The 20408-nt window shown below is 34.5% G+C and overlaps 3 protein-coding genes across 4 annotated transcripts; all 3 read left to right on the top strand.

The window, feature by feature from the left end:
* Positions 1-6799: 6799 nt before the first annotated feature.
* On the top strand, positions 6800-9042 carry selenot1b (selenoprotein T, 1b). 2 transcript variants are annotated; one of them, XM_051135305.1, is made up of 6 exons: positions 6800-6971; positions 7421-7531; positions 7639-7765; positions 8080-8167; positions 8276-8432; positions 9000-9042. In XM_051135305.1, exons 1-5 carry the CDS (start codon positions 6841-6843, stop codon positions 8398-8400), a joined length of 582 nt encoding a protein of 193 aa, XP_050991262.1. In that variant the 5' UTR covers positions 6800-6840; the 3' UTR covers positions 8401-8432; positions 9000-9042. The 2 variants fall into 2 exon arrangements, with proteins under 2 accessions (XP_050991262.1, XP_050991263.1); XM_051135306.1 differs by having other exon boundaries at positions 8276-8436.
* Positions 9043-10913: 1871 nt separating this feature from the next.
* Positions 10914-15292, top strand: tsen34 (TSEN34 tRNA splicing endonuclease subunit). Its single transcript, XM_051135302.1, has 5 exons — positions 10914-11091; positions 11245-11658; positions 11755-11896; positions 14520-14792; positions 14898-15292. The coding sequence occupies exons 2-5, from the start codon at positions 11290-11292 to the stop codon at positions 15113-15115; spliced, it is 1002 nt and encodes a 333-aa protein (XP_050991259.1). The 5' UTR covers positions 10914-11091; positions 11245-11289; the 3' UTR covers positions 15116-15292.
* A 1711-nt stretch (positions 15293-17003) lies between these two features.
* Positions 17004-20206, top strand: bcl7bb (BAF chromatin remodeling complex subunit BCL7B b). The gene is made up of 6 exons (XM_051135303.1): positions 17004-17186; positions 17774-17849; positions 18325-18427; positions 18700-18882; positions 19184-19263; positions 19404-20206. The coding sequence occupies exons 1-6, from the start codon at positions 17095-17097 to the stop codon at positions 19473-19475; spliced, it is 606 nt and encodes a 201-aa protein (XP_050991260.1). The 5' UTR covers positions 17004-17094; the 3' UTR covers positions 19476-20206.
* Positions 20207-20408: the final 202 nt, after the last annotated feature.

Below are 20408 nucleotides of genomic sequence, written 5' to 3'. Positions count from 1 at the left end.
TGCTCCAATTCTGTAATAATGTCCTCTGTGATTTTCATCAAAGCCATAGCTGTTGAGCGGGTGCTTCTAAACCCAAATTGATTATCGTGTATCAAAGAATATTTTTCAAGAAAACAATCAAATTTTTTAACGAAAAGCTTCTCCAAAATTTTTGAAAATTGAGAAAGCAAAGATAAAGGCCTATAATTTGTGAGACTATGCCTATCGCCAGATTTAAAAAGGGGAATAATTCTGGCCACTTTCATTTTTCTGGAAAAGAACCTGTATTAAAAGACAAGTTAATTATATATTTTAACGGTCTAATAATACAACATATAGTTTCTTTAACAATATACATATCTAAACCATCACTATCACATGAACATTTACTTTTTAATTTAGAGACAGTAGAAATAATTTCACTCTCACTAACTTCATCCAAAAAAAAAGATTGCATAACTCTACTTTCACCTGTCCAACTTTTATTTTCATTATAAAATGGTATAGTTTTAGCAAGATTCGGACCAACATTAAAAAAATGAATTAAATTCATCAGCCATTTTTTCACCACTTATCTCAACATTCTGTTCATTCATTAAATATAATGGCTGACTATAATTAATTTTACTGCCCATAACCTCCCTCAAAACATTCCACATTCTTTTGATATTACTTTTATTTTCCATCAACACATTTGTATAATAATCTTTCTTTGCACATCTCATTATAGTAGTTAACTTATTTTTATAAGCTTTATATTTCTTTTCTGCATTTTCTGTCCGATATTTTACAAAATCCCGATACAGCTTATTCTTCTTTTTACAAGATTTCAATATACCCTTCGTCAACCAAGGTTTATTATTATTTCTTACTTTATCATTCCATATTTTTTTTTGGACAATTTTTATTATATAACCACAAATACTTTTTAAGAAATGATTCATAAGCCTTAATTACATTTTTCGTGTTACAAACATTATTCCACTGTTCTTTCATAAGATCATCCCTAAATCCATTTAGTGTTTCCTCAGTTCTTAACCTAATAACTTTACTAAACTTTTCTTTGTTAGTTTTTATTTCACAAAAATAAGTTACAAATATTGGAAAATGATCCGTTTTATCATTTATCAAAAGACCACTTTTAACCGTTTTTTCAAATTTATTTACAAAAATGTTATCAATCAATGTAGCACAACTGGAGGTTATTCGACTAGGCCTAGTAATGGTAGGATAAAAGCCTCTACTATACATTAAATCTAAAAAATCTAAACTACTTGTATGGTTAGACACATTCAAAAGATTTATATTGAAGTCCCCGCAGATTACAGACACTTTATTTTCATTCATCCCAACTAATAATTGCTCCAACTTATTATTAAATACAGTAATACTAGACCCTGGGGTTCTATATATACATGTGACAAAAATATTCCTCTGTTTCTTCATTTCAATCTCAACAGTTAAACATTCCATTAAATCTGCTATTGCAGTAGTCATACACTCAATTATTTTACATTTCAGATCACTACTAACATATAGAGCAACCCCCCCTCCTCTCTTATAAATCCGATTAACATAAAACAATTCATAACCTTCAAAATGAAATTCCACACCTTTCTCATCCGTTAACCAAGTCTCAGACAACGCTATAACAGTAAATTTATTTTGTAAAGTATTTAAATAATCATGTATTTTACTAAAATTTTGAAACGTGACTTTGAATATCTGGTTTATTTTAGTTAACCATCTCAACAAATGGGTTCATGTAAATGAACAGAAAAACAAATTTCAAGTGGTATTGAGACCCCATGGTAAAAATCAACAATACAACATACTGGAATGCCACTGCTGGATGGACGATTTCCAGCCCAAAAGCTCATCAAAACCAGGGTTGCCAGGTTTTCACAACCCAACTTGCCCAATCGCGTTTCGAGGGGGGACCCCGTTAAAAACGCTTTCTGGGGGATAAAATACACATTTTATTTGTCGGGGTTCCCCTGGTAAATTCGGATTTCGGGGGCTAAATATGACATTATTGGGGTCGCTTCAACCCCCGGACATCAAAAACAACCCACAGCAACAGCGTTAAAGTAGCCCAATTCCAAGATTTGGCAACTCTGACCAAAACCCGCCCACTCCAACAAAAAAATGCCCTTTAACTGTAATTGTCAAAATGTAATAGAATATCAGTGTTGCCAAGTCCACTATTTTAACACGGTTAAAGCGACCCAAAAACCCCTGATATTTAGCCCATGGAATGGGAATTTTACCAGGGGTAAATTTTTCCTGGGGGACCCCTCTGCGAAACGTGATTGAGCTAGTTTTGGGCTAGTTTTGAGTAGCAATTGGGCAGGATTTGTTGTGAAAATCTGGCAACCCTGTAGAATATAGCACGGTTGATAAGGACCAATTTTTACTCCTTAAAACAAAATAATGACAACAAAATAATATAAATATACCTAGTTAAATTCTCAGTTAAAGGGATCAAATTAGGGCAAATATATTAATGTTTCCCTGTCAAACACAGAATTTTCCAGGTTTCCAAAATGTCTTAAAAATGTCAAAAATCTGCAATGACAGATTTAACTTTTAATGCTGATAATCTTGGTTTACTGCACACTTAAAAAAAAAGAAAACAGCACATTCTTTTTTTTTTTTGTTTGTTTGTTTGTTTTGTTATTATTATTACTCCTATGTATTCATTCATTCATTTTGAATGATCTTTATTTTGAATCAGATCTGCTTATGTTTACATTTAGCTAATTTTATCCAGAGCAAAACTATGATTCTGATGGGCTACATTTTATAAATTTCGTCAATAAAAGTTTATAAATAATCAAAAGATAAACAAAGAGGTTTTGTTGTGTAGAATTTTTAATGAGCTTAAAATATTATCAAGTAAGTAGCTGAACTCTTCCTACTTCAGTACAAAATAGTGCTGAACTTTGACAAAAAGTTTTTTTTTTTTTTTTTTTTTTAAATTTTATAACAGTGATTTTCTAATGTCTAGTTATAAATCCAGCAGCATAATGTGAAAAAAAGCTATATTAGGGAGTGGAAACGGCAAATTAATAAATGAACCAGTGATCCTCTACAGCTGGTCATTGTGGTAATATCATGTCATTTTCATTTTCCAAACCTTCCAAAAATTGCTTAACTAAAGTATGAGCAATATATGGCCATCAGGAGTTCATGGGGCTGTTATACAACACTTGGTTTTTGCTGTGGTATGGAAAATTGGGAGGGGGGTTGCATTTTTCTCACTTTCACCCCTGATTGCAGAACATTTTCTGTGAGGGTTAGTCTTAGGGAACAGAATATATGGGGAGTGCCAACACTGATCTAGTTGCCACCCCTAATTCTGCCCTTGCCCCCTCTTTGCCACCCCAAGTATAAAATCCTGGACACGCCCCTGCTTACTGGAGATGCTGCTGTGCTTCTTTATGCTGACTCTTAAATATCACTGACTATTTTTTAGACATTTTATTATTCATACATATACAGGAATCTTAGAAAGTGTACATTGAAAGTGCCAGCAAAAAGCAGTGTATAAATTATAAGCATTAAAATAATAAACTAAAATCAGTAATTTAACTCAGTAAGATTCAATGCAATCCAAAAGTATGAGAACACATTTTCCAAAAGTAATAAATACATACATACATACATACATACATACATACATAATTAGTTCAAGTTAAACTAAAAAGTTAATATGAATTCTAGAATTTCTTCTTTGTGAAAGGTGATGATCATGCTGTCCCTCATTTCTTGTTTGCAATCTGAAACAAAAACAGAAATTAGGTTAACTGTTCACATACATTACACAAACAACATATAACATATTTATATTTAAAGTAAGTGGAAAAACAAGAACATTTGTTGAAATACATTGCTAAAGTTTGTCCTCTGGCTATATGACACTTTCAACATGTAACAAAGCTAATGTCAAAAATCACCAAAATGTATTTAATACCTTAAACCAGCTGTGGAGACTGAGTTTTTCCAGTTCAGTCCGCTGCTTTGGATCGATCTGCAGACAGCAGCGAATCATATCGCAGCATTCTGTGCAGGAAGAACAGAGAGACTGATTATAACCTCAAATTTACATTTACATTCTACTTTGCATTATTCAGATGTACCATTGTCTTTTGTCGAAATGAAGATCTCACCTTCTGACAAGCCGTCTTTGGCCCAGGTGTTATTGTTGATCTCTTTCAGATCTTGTATCTTTGGAAAATCTCCACACACCAGTGCAAACAACAGGATCCCGAGTGACCAGACTGTCGCGGGTTCCCCGTGGTACTCGCCGGTCATCAGATACTCGGGAGGGCAGTAATCTCTTGTGCCTGGTGGAAAGAGATTTCATTTCCATTAACACAGCATTTTAACTAGATATCCATTATCCATTACCTTATTTTCCATTTGAAGACCCAGTTTACAGCTTTGGGGGATCATACTTACCAGCAAAGGACGTGTAGCTCATTTTGGTGAGGAAGTCACCACACCCAAAGTCGATTAACTTGACTTTGAGGGTGTCCGGGTTAATCAGGAGGTTTTCCATCTTAATATCCCGGTGCAGTACTCCACGTCAGCAGCATGTCTGAGCTGAAAATACTGCCTGGTGCATGATGACCCGGGCCACTTCCTCTTCAAGGCTCATTATCTGCCGCAAGACGAAACAATTTAGCTCCTCAAAATGCATGGGACGCTCCGGGACCAAATAGTCAACACATGATAGCGCTTACAAAGGAAAAAGTGAGGCAATAATATGACAAAAATGATTAGCTACATAAATATTAACGAAAATTGACACCGTTGAAACCGTTCCAAAGCTTCCTCTACCCAGCTGACGGCTGAGTCCATAACGGCATGAATTGATGACTGTTAAAAGATAAATAACAGATGTTGACATAAAATGAACCATTGAACTGCTGATTAAAATGTGAGTGTGTTTGGATTATGTTCAGGTTATGGTAGCAAACTGACCAATAACTGTTGTCTCATCCTGCAGCTGGCTTGAATGAGGTGCCACAGTGTCCTCTGACAGGTTGTAGTTTCGAGGACGTCACCACTACTACAGTCAAACGTCACAGCATGACGATGGAGGGACGTCATCACTATAGCTGGATATGCCACAGACTGTAGCTTCAAGGAAGTCATCACCACTACTGTAGGACATTTCAGAATGTGAAGATGGAGGGACGTCATTGCTACAGTAGGACACGGCACACAAAAAGGCTGAAGGGATGCCATCACTACAGTCGGACTTAGCACAGACTGTAGCTTCTGGGACGTCATCACTACAGCTGGACGGGTCACAGACTGTACTTTGGGGGACGTCAACGCCAGAGATGGACATGTCTCCAGACTTGGACATGTCACAGACTGGACTTGGGGCACGTTAACGCCAAAGTCGACCATGTGTCCAGAGTCGGATGTGTCACAGATTAGGCTTTGGGGGACGTAAATGCCAGAGTTGGACATGTCTCCAGAGTCGGACGTGTCACAGATTAGGCTTTGGGGGACGTAAATGCCAGAGTTGGACATGTCTCCAGAGTTGGACGTGTCACAGACTAGACTTTGGGGGACGTCAACGCCAGAGATGGACATGTCTCCAGACTCGGACGTGTCACAGATTGGGCTTTGGGGGACGTAAATGCCAGAGTCAGACATGTCACAGACTGTAGCTTCTGGGACATCATTGCTAGAGTCATGTGCGACTGGAGTTTGAACGGAGTTAAATTTGCCCATAACATGAGCATGGAGGACGTCAGCACTCCATTCAGACAAATCACCAACTATATCTTGAAAGACTTCATCGCTCCATCGCTCCATGATGATGTACAGCAGCTCGATTATTGCTCGTGTTATATTGCTTAAATATGTAAAGTAGACATCTATTAAAATATGTGCTCATACATCATCCTTAAATTTTAAGATAATTAATTTTGTTCATCCCTTTCACCCTCTCTAAAGTACGATGGCGTTTTTCGTTCTACATTTTATCTCAACTTTTTTTTTCCCGAAATGTATTCTCGGAATTTAATGAGTTTATTCTCAACATTTTATCTTGATGTTTTTCTCTAAATTTAAAGGTCTTATCTAGCGAAACGATCTGAGATGTGGCATTAAAGTTTGATTAATTCTAGAGAATTGCCTCCATCTTAAATGGTTCTTTTTCTTTTATTTTTGACTTGGAACATCTGGTTTATTCTATTAAACCATCTCAGCAAATGGATTCATGTAAATGAACAGAGTTTCCTTCTTGAATTAATCAGGGGTTCAAAACGATTTACTGAATGATTCACTGATTCATTGTCCCCACCTACTGATGCAAAGAGTAAATGAAAAAAAAAAAAAAAAAAAAAAAAAAAAATAATAATATATATATATATATATATATATATATATATATATATATATATATATATATATATATATATAGGCCTGTTCAAACCTAGACAAGTGTCTAAGACCAATATGGACATGTGCATGTCGTCAGTGTGACGGTTTAATTTTATATAAAGAGGTGCTCTAATAAAATTCTTATATATATATAAAGAAATATTTCTATATATATAGAAATTCTTATATATATGTGTGTGTATGTTTATATATATATATATATATATATATATATATATACATACATATATATATATATATATATATATATATATATATATATATATATATATATATATATATATATATATATATATATATATATATATATATATATATATAAACACACAGGCTGGCGAATGGACGGGAGCTTTTATTTTGACAGGCTGTATATATTCCGCCGGAACTTCCGGGTACAGTCAGAACGGAGCTTTCGCAAGCGGATGGTGCGGGATGGAAACGCGATGTTTATGTGTTTTACTGGTCTGTGTGCTGTCACTGAATCATGCCACAGCCGACAATGGCAGCATTAAAAAGATGAAAATACATTATGCCGGCATGCCACTGCTGAAGTTTCAGATTTGGTGAGTTGCACCGAATACGGAATGTTTTTCCGTTTCCTGTCAGTGCGCTTACAGATCAGTGTCACGTGCTGATAAAGCAACTGATTTAATCTAAACATTTATGACGTACAATCAGTAAATGCATTAACGGAGGTTTATGTATATTTCCTATTCGTTGAGCTGAGCACATTGGTCTAAACCTCATTGCGCAAGAATCACATGTACCATGTGATTGAATAATTACACTTATATCGTAGTAAACGTAGTGTTTCATGACGTTTAGTGACTCTAAGACGTCACTTCTTGGTCTTGAAAGGGGAAAAAGAACAGAATTTATATTATTTGATATTTTTAAGGGAAATAATATTTTAGAAGTATAGTCCCTAAGTGATTTTTTTTGTTTGTTTTTTTTTTGCATATGCAAAATGTCTATGGGTCACTTGCTAAATACAGTGCTTCTCTATTTGCAGTGTATCCTGAGGGTACAGGCGGGTGTTTGAAGAGTACACTCGGGTTCTCACCCAGAGGTACCCAGACATCCGCATCGAGGGAGAAAACTTCCTACCACAGCCTTTATACAGGTGGGTTTCTCATGCATTTCTCTCATACAAATTTATGAATTGCTTCTATTAAAATAGTAGTGACTTTAACTCATACACTGAAATTAAAATTAATACTTTATTTTTAGACACATAGCTTCCTTCCTCTCTGTCTTCAAGCTTGCAGTGATTGGTTTAATAATTCTGGGAAAAGACCCTTTTACATTTTTTAACATGGAGGCTCCTGGAATCTGGCTTTGGGCACAAGAGAATAAGGTCAGCGAGGGCCATTAAATGCATATCTGTTTCCGTTTAAAAATATTGCATTATATTTTAGAATATGTAACTCTTAGTAGGTCTTGCATTTATTGTCAATATTTATTCATTTATTTTATTCATTTATTTATTTATTTTTTACATTTTTTTTATTAACTTATTAAGTTTAAAAGTATATTTTCTGCATTTTGCATTTATCTGTGCTTTAAGTTGTTCCTTTTTATACATGTAAAAGTATACATGCATGTAGAATAAGTTTTAGTACATGCCTACTACATGTGTTTGTGACCTCAGTTTGTTGTGTTTTTGTACAGATATATGCCTGCATGATGGTGTTCTTCCTCAGCAACATGATTGAAAACCAGTGTATGTCCACTGGTGCCTTTGAAATCACTCTTAACGGTAAGACCGATGATTAGTTATAGATTGAAACACTGCAGTGCAAATAGTTCACATCATGTTTAACACTAGTGATTTTTACTCTGCATGTGTATGTTTCTCTGCTCACAGATGTGCCTGTTTGGTCAAAGCTGCAGTCAGGCCACCTGCCCTCTATGCAGCAGCTGATGCAGATTCTGGAGAACGAGATGAAGCTGAGTGCACACATGGACTCTCTCCCACACAGACGGGCATAGAGAAGCAGGACTAAACAGACTGGCTGTGGCTTGTGGGTAATTTGATGGCTTTAATTCCATCAAAATTGAGATTAAAGATCTTAAATCTGTCAACGGGGTTTCTGCGGGTATATTAACCTTTGTTTTTGATCCTTAGATCAAAATTCAGTTGCTTGAGATGAAATTTTTTGAAAAATTGAACAAAATTGAGTTTATTCTTAAATCAAGTACCAGGGTTCGTACAAGGTTCTTAAAGTACTTGAAGTTCTTGAATTTGAATTTTTAAATTTTTTTTTAAATATTCCTGAAGAGGTAGGTGAGAAGTGCTTGAATTATTGAAAGACAATGTATCTATGAAATAAGTGTTTTTTTAAATAAGCACTTATCTTTTCGTGCAAAATTCACAGAATTACTTTATTTTTTTTTTTTGCCTATTTTAGTTAATGTCATAAAACTATGGAGCTAAACCAGTAGTACTGACAGTGACAGGTTGGGCATAAAAAGATCTTAAAAAGTTTTAAATGTACCTTTATAAACCTGCAGAAACCCTGCTCCAGAAGCATTGTGATTTATAGAATATTCTGGAAATGCATCACACATCTTTGTATTTTTCTCTCCAGGTGTGTGTTGTGAGGCCTTGGTGTGTGTGATGGCATTAATGAAGGTTTGCACTGAAGGCAGTGTCTGCTGGTGCAGACCGGATGTCCAGCCCTCTCTCACTGCTCCATGGGTCTCTCTATACACACAGCCCTACGGTCTCCAGCTAGGAATTAAGAAGGAAATTGAAAGTTTCGCCTGCAGATGTTCTGCAATCATCGACCAATAAAAACACATGATGCTAAGTGGGTCAATTTGGTGTTAAACACAGTATTAACCTGTTTTGGGTGTGTGCAGTAGACTGCTGTATTAATTCATGAAATCAGTTTCCAAATTTGGATATTGAAACTCTGTAATATGTGCAGAACTACAATTCTGTATTTAGTTTTTTTCTCTGTTATCTTCTACACCCTTTACTTTTCTTCATATGTGCCAATTTATTAATTCCACTGATGTTGATGCTAATTTTCAATGTATGTTTTACGACAGTGTTCATTAAAAAAATATAAAGTTAATATAAAGTACATTTATCCAATAACTAAATATGCACATATCATTAAGGATGATACTTTGATACGTTTTGATTTTTGATCATTTTTAATATTTGTTTATACTCTGTTTTGAATAAATTGGATCAATGAATGTGTAAACAAATCGTATTTTCACAAGAGGGCGCTCGATGGCTCAGAAGACCGAATGCGTTATTGTTTCTTTCTTTCTTTCTTTCTTTCTTTCTTTCTTTTTTTTTTTTGCTTGAAGAGAACCTAAGTACCAAGTAAACAATAAGAAAAATTTTAATGAAATTCCAATAAGTCCAAATAGAGGCATAAAAAAATTAACAACTGGAAAATTCAGGAAGAAAAAAATACAAAAATAATTAAATAAATACAGAAATAAAATACAATAATCACCAAAACAAAAACTTCAAAAGGTTACACAGTTTAAGGCTTTTTTAATATATATATATGTATATGTATATAAATATGTGTATACACATATTTATATGTATGTATATATATGTGTGTGTGTGTGTGTGTGTGTATATATGTATATATGTGTGTGTGTGTGTGTATATACATGTATATATGTGTGTGTGTGTGTATATATGTATATATATGTGTGTGTGTGTGTGTGTATATATATATGTATATATGTGTGTGTGTGTGTGTATATATATATATGTGTGTGTGTGTGTATATATATATATATATATATGTATGTGTGTGTGTGTGTATATATGTATATATATGTGTGTGTGTGTGTGTGTGTGTGTGTGTGTATATATATTTATATATATGTGTGTGTGTGTGTGTGTATATATATATATATATATATATAATGAATGAGTTTTAAAAATTTGAAGATCATTAAATATTTCTGAAAAAGTAAGAAAGTTTGCATTTATCAATAAAGTAATTGGCCAAAATCAGAATATTATTAGCCAAAAATTCGACATCACAATTCCGACAAAAGGACAAATATTTTACAGTTTTAAAATAAGTCAGGTATTACATATTTAAAATATTAACCAAGCATAGAGGTCATCCAAGAGTTATTTAGAGAATTTGCATAAATAAAACAAATGTTAAAATCACTATGTCTGCTTCACAAAATGTGCGCTCATTGCACGGGTGCACTGTTGTTCATCAGTGATGAAAGATGAATGATTTATCATTCACCATTCCAACTGATATCCAGTTGTGTGATTGGTTCATCTTCAACAGCGATGAAAAAAGTAACAGATACCACGTGATTAAAACTAACAGCATCTGTATATTTAAAGGGAGATTCCATGCGACTTTTTAAAATAAAAACCAAAATATATAAAATAAATACTATTACCATTGTTTTGCCATGTAACGTTTTTTTAAATTATGCAAATAAAGCTAACCGAACGTGTAGCTTTTAGAGGACCACTGGGTGGCGCGCGTTCTGTTTCAAATCGAGATCATGGTCACATGGTGCGTTTTGCAAGGGAAGTAACTTGTACAGCAAACACGCGTGTTGTGAATCGAAATGTGATTTGCGTTCTAGTTTTTTTGAAATTAATTTTTAATGTGAAAGTCTTTCAGCAGGCGAAATTCTCAATTAATATTCATGTGGAGGAAGCGCGAGGTGAACGTGACCATGAATTCTTTCTCAAACTGGCTGTCTGTGCCATCAGTGCATTCGTGTACATAAATTTGCTTCTTGTATAGTCTGCACCGGGATATATTTCGTATGATCACCATGTATTTACTGTTATCCTGTTTATTACCAATACAAAAGGTCTCTGCAAATGCATTATAGAGCGGAAGCACAGCTTACAAGTCGATGGTCACATGTTTAGACGTCCAGGTGTGTTTTGGAAAGGTGATGGATGGGGATCCAGCTGGAATGAATGTGTCACAGCAGTCATCAAGCATGGAAGTGAATGAGGATATGGATACCAAAAGTGAAAGTGAGCATCAGCCATCAAAAGATGCTTTGATTGACATCAGCTTTTGCGGATCCACTCCTCTGTTGTGGAAAGTGTCGGACATGAAAAGGTGCAGATCCGCGGGTGTGATCGGGGCTCTGGTGGGCTCTCTGGCCCGGCAGCCTCGGCAGAACGTGCGGCTGGGGAGACCGCTGGAGCTCCTGCAGGAGGAGGCGCTGCTGCTGGAGGAGACGAGCACTGCTGCTGCTTCACTGCAAACTCAGGTGCACAGAAAGAATGCAATCATTTGTCTAACTGTCCATCTGAAATGGGTTTCATGCTCTGTGAGTGATGTGTGTGTGTATTATTATTTTCATTAGGATTGTGGAGATGAGGAGGTGCATTTGGAGGCTGTGAGACAGTATGAGGCCGGTCTGGAGAGCAGTTATAAGGAGCAGTGCGCTCTGGCCCTGGAGGACAAGAAGACAGTGCTGAGGAGAATCATGGATGAGAAGGAGAATGGTGAGAGAGTGTCTGGTAGAATCATAGGAGCAATTTATTTTACATTTGTTCTATTTGCATATTCACTATTCACATATTAACACAAAAAAGATGTTTTTTTTTTTGTTTTTTTTCATACAAGACGTTATTAACCATATTTGTATCACTATAAATGTATACGTCATCTGAAAGCTAAATAAATAAGCTTTCCATTGATGTTTGGTTTGTTGGATTGGACAGTATTACAGAGATACAACTGTTTGAATATCTGGAATGTAAGGGTGCCAAAATCAAAATATTGAGAAAATTGCCTTAAAGTCGTTCAAATGAAGTTCTTAGCAATGCATATTACTAATCACAAATTAAGTTCTGATATATTTACAGTAGGAAATTTACAAAATGTCTTCATGGAACATGAACTTTACTTAATATCCTAATGATCCTAATGAAAACTGACTACATGGGTTTAAAGGCACAGTATGTTTTTTTTGTTTGTTTTTAATAATGTTTTTTTTTTTAAGATATCCAAAAACTACAGAACAGCTACAGATCTTTACATAATATCCTAATGATTTTTGCCATAAAAGAAAATAATTTTGACCCATATTGTTGGCTATTGCTACAAATATACCCGTACAACTTAAGACACCAGTGAAATTTCACAATTCTCGTTTCCAGTTTCAGTAACATGTCAAAAACTACTAGCCAAACTAATATAGAGATAAAGATAAGTGAACAGTGAGTAATAAAATGAGAACAAATGCTGGTAAGGATTACTACAGAATTGTAATGTATGAATGTTCCAGGTTTAATACAGGTTAATATTTGCAGACAAAATATGTGGCAGTCTGCCGATTGCCACAGGGAATAATTGTAATTTGGGGGGGAAAAAAACACTTAGTTTGAAGATACTGTTGATGTTTAAGGAGCTAGAATAAATGTTAAAATGGTTATTTTCCACATATATTACAACTCATGTTAATAATTTGAAATTTGTTAAATCCCTTTACTGCCTTTTCTTGATCAGCTGACAGGCCAGTGGCAGTATTCACCAAGATACTGCAAATAATCTCTTGACCTATTTATGGTTTAAAAAATAAGTCATAACTTCCCAACTTTGTTTCTAAACTGCCCAAACCTCACAGACAAATCTGTGTAAAATCTACAAGTTTAATTTGAGGTATCAAATCTTTGAACAGTAAAAAATAAACAAAGTACTGGACATTACTAATTTATTATTAATTATTACTGGACATTTATTTGCTTGGAAAAAAAAAACATACAAAATACCAAGTCAACAAGAAGAAAAATCCTAATAAATAAGTCCAAATAGAAGCGTAACAAAAATAAACATAATTTAGAAAATTAAAATAAATAAATTAAAATAATAGAGAGGGGAGAGGGAAGGGGTGGGGTTAAAGAATCTGCATTTATGAATAAGGTAATTGCCCAAAATCACAATATTATTACCTAAAAATTCAACATCACAATTCCGACAGAAGGACAAGCATTTTACAGTTTTAAAATCAGCATTTTACAGTTTTAAAGTCAGGTATTACATATTTCAAACTTAACCGGGCATAGAGGTCATCCAAGAGTTTTTTTTTTTTTTTTTTTTTTTTTTTTTTTTTGGAACAAATGTTCCAATGACTCCATGTCTGCTTCACAAAAGGTGCACTTATTACACGAATGCATTATTGTTCATCAAAGAATTATCATTCATCTTTCAAACTGATATCCAGTTGTAATTGGTTAAGATTGAACTATTTGAAAATCTGGAATCTGAGGGTGCAAAAAAAATCTAAATATTGAAAAAAAATCACCTTTAAATTTGTCCAAATGAAGTTCTTAGCAATGCACATTACTAATCAAAAATTAAGTTTTGATATATTTACCATAGGAAATTTACAAAATATCTTCATGAAACATGATCTTTACATAATATCCTAATGAATTTTGGCATAAAAGAAAAATTGACAATTTTGACTCATACAACATATAGCCAAACTAAAATAAAGCTCAAACATTGTTAAAGACAAGTAAACGGTCAGTAATAAAATGAGAACAAATGCTGGTAAGGATTACAACAGAAATTGAATGTAAATTAAATTAAATGAAAAGTAATTAAATGTAAAATAACTGTATAAATGAAGTATAAAATAAAGTTATTTTTTTTGTCTTTGTTGTTTGATAACATTAATGAGACAGACAGCAGAAGATTTTTAGGGTGTTGCCACTTTAAGACAGACTACGTGGATTTAAAGGCACAATATGTTCAAATTTTTTAATTTTTTATTAAGATATCCAAAAACTACAGAAAAATGTTCTATAATTTGCTGACTTGTGTACTTACATTATCTCAAATGTTTCCAAGAATGTTTAAATCCAGAGAAACAAGCTATTTTAACTAGTGTAACAGACCGTGTCATTAGTGGCGAAAACTTACATATTGTGCCTTTAACATATGCATCTGATTTTCTCTCAACTGTTCAAGTTCACATTAGACATTACTGACTGTGTTTACAAGGATACTTGCCAAGACCCGTTTTTTGGCCTAATTTTATGTATTTGTTCAACCGCAGTAAGATCTCTGATACTGTTTATAAAATGTCTTAACGATGTTAAGCTTTCTGTGATCCCACAGGCACCGATGACTCTGGCAATGCAATAAGAGACCGTCTTAATGCACTGGACCAGGCTTTCCGCTTCCCATTGCCGGCCATGGCGGTTCAGCTCCATACTGCCCGTGCCGGCTTCAGCCACTGTCCGGAGGAACGCAGTTTCCATTCCACTGATTGGCCAGTGCCTAGAGACGAACGCTTGAACACTAGATTCTGCGTGTACAGAGATCTAAGACATAAAGGCTTCTACCTGACCTCCGCAGGGAAGTTTGGAGGAGATTTCCTGGTATATCCAGGTATGTTTGTGACAACCAGGAATATCGGAAGGATATATCGAAAATATATAAAATATATTTTCAGTGCAGCTTAACAGTGGAGATCTTTTTACTGTAATTTTGCAGGTGATCCTCTGCGTTTCCATGCTCACTTCATTGCATTATGCATCTCCATGGATGAAGAGTTACCTCTCTCTGATATTCTAGCGATAGCTCGTCTGGGCTCTAATGTGAAGAAAACAGTATTGCTTTGCTCTCCACGGAGCCGCAGCGAGACCGAAAAGGATGAGAGTGTGGAGGGTGATGTGGTGTATTCATCGCTGCAGTGGAGTTCTATGGTGTAACAACACAAACGTAGTTTGCTGGATTTGATCTGATAGTCAAGAGATGATGCTTTTCAGAAACTAAGTGTGCCTTTTGATGTGTGTGTGTGTGTGTGTGTGTGTGTGTGAGGTTTCAACTTGCACGAAGAGCTATGCAGAGAGAGGATATTACATCATCTAATAAATTTTGTGTTTTGAGTCTTGTTTTTTTTTTTAAATCTAAATTTGTAAATTTGGTTTAAACCTCACAGGTATCTTATTATTACTGAGGTGGCAAATATATACAATGAGATTGTTGCATCATTTTTGTTTAACTTTTGAAAAATAGATTATTAAGCTTCGGGTAGAATTGAGTAAATATTAAAATAATATAATGCTTAAATTATTTTGAGTGAAGAATAAAGAAATTTTGAACTGTTAATTTTTTATGTTAGAAGCTGGGGTTAAAATGACTGACACTGAAGTAGTTATTTAAAATTCACACTGTGTTCACTTGTTTGTACATTAATCATTTAAAATCATTTACATATTAAAAAAATACTTTCTCATTAAAAATATGGAATTGTTTTATTTTATCCAGCATAATTATCAGTGCTTATATTATTTGCAACTGGAGTCTGGTACTTATTCAAAATTATAGTTAGTAACATGATCTATTACACTTTCATTAGGTAATATAATCGGACTACTTTTTGATTGCTTTAAGATTACTTTTGACCTAGCTTATTTATCACAATGATTAAATAGGATACTTTTGTACCACACCGATATAAAAATACAAAGCAAAAGAAAAAATACTACTTTTGTTGCTATTAACAACATGAAGTGCATTAAACGCTTTTTCTGAAAAAACTGCAGGGGGGTTGTGAAATGAATGAAAAGCTAATTAAATGATAAAAATGTAATTTTATTATCAAAACCACTAAAGAAGTTTAAATATTTTATCTGCATGTCATGTAAGCATTAAGCAGTTAACTATTTTAGAAGAAATTTGATGAAAGATGAAAGAACAATTACGGAGAATCATTCATTATTTATAATTTATTGCTATTGTGTAAATAATATGTAGTCAACACATCAATAACACCAGAGTATTTTAAAATGTAATATGTGACCCTGGACCACAAAACCAGTCTTAAGTCGCTGGGGTATATTAGTAGCAATAGCCAAAAATACATTGTATGGGTCAAAATGATCGATTTTTCTTTTATGCCAAAAATCATTAGGATATTAAGTAAAGATCATGTTCCATGAAGATATTTTGTGAATTTCCTACTGTAAATATATCAAAACTTAATTTGATTAGTAATATGCATTGCTAAAAACTTCATTTGGACAACTTTAAAGGCGATTTTCTCAATATTTTGATTTTTTTGCACCCTCAGATTCCATTACTGAAATAGATGTATCTCGGCCAAATATTGTTCTATCTTAACAAACCATACACCGATGGAAAGCTTATTTATTCAGCTTTCAGATGATGTATAAAGCTCAATTTCTGAAAATTGACACTTATGACTGGTTTTGTGGTCCAGGGTCACATATAATCTTAGAAATGCTTTTTGGAATCTGCTTGCATAATCCAGATTACATATAATCAGTTACTACTCAGCTCTGATGATTATCACATATTATGGTGAAGGCTTGAAAAGTACTGCATAGCAATCCTGCTCCTGTCAACTCCAATGCAGAGTATTTTTAAGTGAGAAACGCGGCCATCTGCTGGTGTGATGAAGACATTATGGGCACCTAACAGCTTCTTTTAATGAGGCACACCCATATTACGGTTATTAAATAACATAATGCAACTAATGTTTTGTAAAGAAAATAAATTTACCAAAAAATTAAATATGGGTAATGTGAAAACTGCAAAGAGGCAGTGCCAGTGGCGCGTTATGAAGTCTCGCGAGACACCAACGAAGACAGGGCGAGATCAAGTCGCAGACGGAGGAAGGCAAGAAAAAGAGGGAGATCTTGACAAACTAATAAAACCCATTAAAATGTCGGGACGGTCCGTGCGAGCGGAGACACGCAGCCGTGCCAAAGATGACATCAAAAAAGTGATGGCGGCAATTGAAAGGGTCCGTCGGTGGTAAGTTGCTTGTTTGAGGAGGGAGACAAGTTTCTTTTCTTCTACGTTACAAAAATAAACTTCAGAGTGGCGGGGAGGGTGACGTCATTCACTTACATGACGGACAAGCTGGGCAGCCAATGGGCCGCACGGTATACAGCATGTGGGCGTGTCTTAGACGTGCCAATGGGGATTGAACAATCTGTTGGTAGTCTGTAATGGAGTGAAGTGATTCAGTCATACGCATTTCTGTTCGGAATGTCTAAAATGTAAAAATAAGCACTTTTTAATATTAATTTCAGTTAGTTTCTGTTTGAACATCCTTGTCATGTATATGAGTGAATCTCACGAAACCTGTCAATAACACGAGGTAGTTTTTTCCATATGAATTATACATTTACTGTATTTTTATTGTGTTGTGATAAAAAGTACTGTATTATACTAAGCATCTAATGATAACTACCACTGAGAATAACAGAAATTACAAGGGGCCTCAAAAGAAAAAACATAGGGCTGCATAACAGTACTCTGAATTTTTATTTTCTTCTTCTTCTATTAAAATAGATGCGTTTTTGTGATATTTACCTTGAACATGTCTGTCTTCCCAGGGAGAAAAAATGGGTTACAGTGGGAGACACATCATTGCGGATATTCAAATGGGTCCCTGTCACAGAGACTAAACAGGTGTATCACGTCATCCCATGTCACTGTCCGAATCCCAAATATATAAATATGTGACCCAGGACCACAAAACCAGTCATAAGGGTCAGTTTTTTGAAATGGAGATTTATACATCAACACATCATCTGAATAAATAAGCTTTCCATTGATGTATGGTTTGTTATGATACAACTATTTGAAAAACTGGAATCTGAGGGTGCAAAAAAATCAAAATATTGAGAAAATTGCCTTTAAAGATGTCCAAATGAGATTCTTAGCTATGCATATTACTAATCAAAAATTACGTTTTGATATATTTGCAGTGGGAAATTTACAAAATATCTTAATGGAACATGATGTTTTGCCAAGTCAATCATTTTGACCCATACAATGTATTGCTGGCTATTGCTACATATATACCCATGCTACTTAAGACTGGTTTTGTGGTCCAAGGTCACATACATTGTTCATTTTCTAAATGTCTTTGTCTTTCTTGTAGATATACAAGCCTAAAGTGGCGGGTACTGGAGTGAGGGAACTAAAGGGCTTTCCTACAGACGTAGTGTTGGAAAACGCCCGTTCCGTGCTACTGGATTTTCAGGGTAATACGGGACTTTACAGGTTATGTTTATGTCAGACACAAGAGAGCATGATATTTATTCTGTAAACAGTTCTGAACGTCCTCTATTTAATATAATGCAACACTTATTTGTGTTGTTATGCTCTAGTTGTTTAAATTACCTTGCACCTTGACAGTATGGATTGCATTACTATTTTAACCTAGCAGTATGCTAAAGTACCTAGACAATTTACATGTTTCTAAAGAAGACTTTCCACAAATATATTTAATTCATTTATTTATCCTTCTAAACAGATGACAACAGTAACCAGAGTTTCCTATCAGATGCCTATCAGTCTAATACCAAAGTGGACAGCAGCAGCAACTCCAGTCCACAGCATGTGAGTGAGGCAGTGAGCCCTTCCCATGCACCCTACTTCCGTACAGAGGATTCCCAGCCGCCCACCCTGGGACAGGAGACCATGGATGCAGAGAGAGGTGAGACAGACCAGTGAAAAAACACGATTATTTAACTAATTGACAAGGTAGATAAATAGTATTGGTTTTCAGAGCAATGATGATTCTCATTACTGTAATATAAATTTAACATGCTTCATTTCAGCAACATTTAATTACGTATTTTTTATTTTTATTTCTGGGGTGGAATAAGACATGCATGTTCTTAACAGGTTTTGTTAGGCTCACCTAAGTATGTAAGATTATCAATTGTGCATCTTTCATTTCACATGCATGCATGAATTTGAACTTTTTATTTTTCACGATCAAACCCCGTATTTAGAGGCATCAACAACCAGCAGCGAGGTGACGGATGAGCCCCCAACTCTAATTAAAGAAGATGTGTTGTCTCTCTCTACTCAGGTAACGTCTACTAGTCTTCAAATAAATGTTCACCTATTGCATTGTAGGAATACATATTGTAAAAATGATGCCAATCTGATTTGCGCGTGTCAGCAAAAAGATTGAATGCATGTCATGTATGACATTATTGTTTTTCATAGGAGGAAGAGGATGCGATTGGAGCCCCGCCGCTTAAAAGAGTTTGCACTGAGCAAAACTCAACTCTCAGTTAGCACCACTATGCTGAACATCGCAGGTCAAAAATACAGGAGCATTTGAGAGACTAAACTGTACATTTAAGAGACTTTTTACAACCTGCCAAATGCCTGAAATTCACTTTTACAGTATTCGATCAAGAAAAAAAGCTTGAAATGTTTTCTTTTTTTGTACATTAAAAAAATGTTCAGGTATTTTCTTATGAAGGTAAAGCAGTTTGTATTGCATCTTAAAAAAAATGGTTAAACTGCATGTTTCTCAATCTAAATTGAGAAAGGACTTTATCAGTATAATACACGTGACTGCATGGAGTAATGATTGAAAACAGTTGAATTTTAAACTTGTTAACTTGTTTTGTGTTTGTGGCATTTCTAAAGATTATACGAATAAATTTTATTAGCTTGTCTTACTTCGTTTTATTGTAAAAATACTTAAAAGCATGCATTTTAGGGAAGTTTTGGAATAACATCTGTGTTGTGTGTATGTTTTCTTTCATTTCTTTATTATTGTTCAATGCACTGCATCCAGTTACCAAACTTTTTATTAAAAAAGAAGGAATGCTTATCTTTTATAAATGTTAAGGTCACTCACAGATTTGTATTTTAAATATGAAGACTTCCACTTTCCATATCCAAGTATTTTTCAAATAAAAAAGAAATATGTGTGTATGATCCATATAGTGTTGCCTGGTAAAAATGTACCTGGACTTCTCCACAGGAGAGATGGAAATAAAACCACTTCGGATTTATGCAGCTTTCCTCTGATTGCATCATTTGTTCTATGGCAGAGAAAGAAAACTACTGTACATATGAAATGATTCTCTTGAAATTCTATGATTTCAGTGCAGTGTTTAAATGAGTTTATATACGTTTCATAATTTAGCTTTATTATTTCATATGTGGCCGTGAAAAACAATATCTTTTAATGTACACTGTCTTCACCACCAAGAC

The sequence above is a fragment of the Labeo rohita genome, chromosome 18 (assembly GCF_022985175.1).
Source record: "Labeo rohita strain BAU-BD-2019 chromosome 18, IGBB_LRoh.1.0, whole genome shotgun sequence".
NCBI classification, from domain to species: Eukaryota; Metazoa; Chordata; class Actinopteri; order Cypriniformes; family Cyprinidae; genus Labeo; species Labeo rohita.
This window is presented reverse-complemented; position numbering and strand designations above follow the sequence as displayed.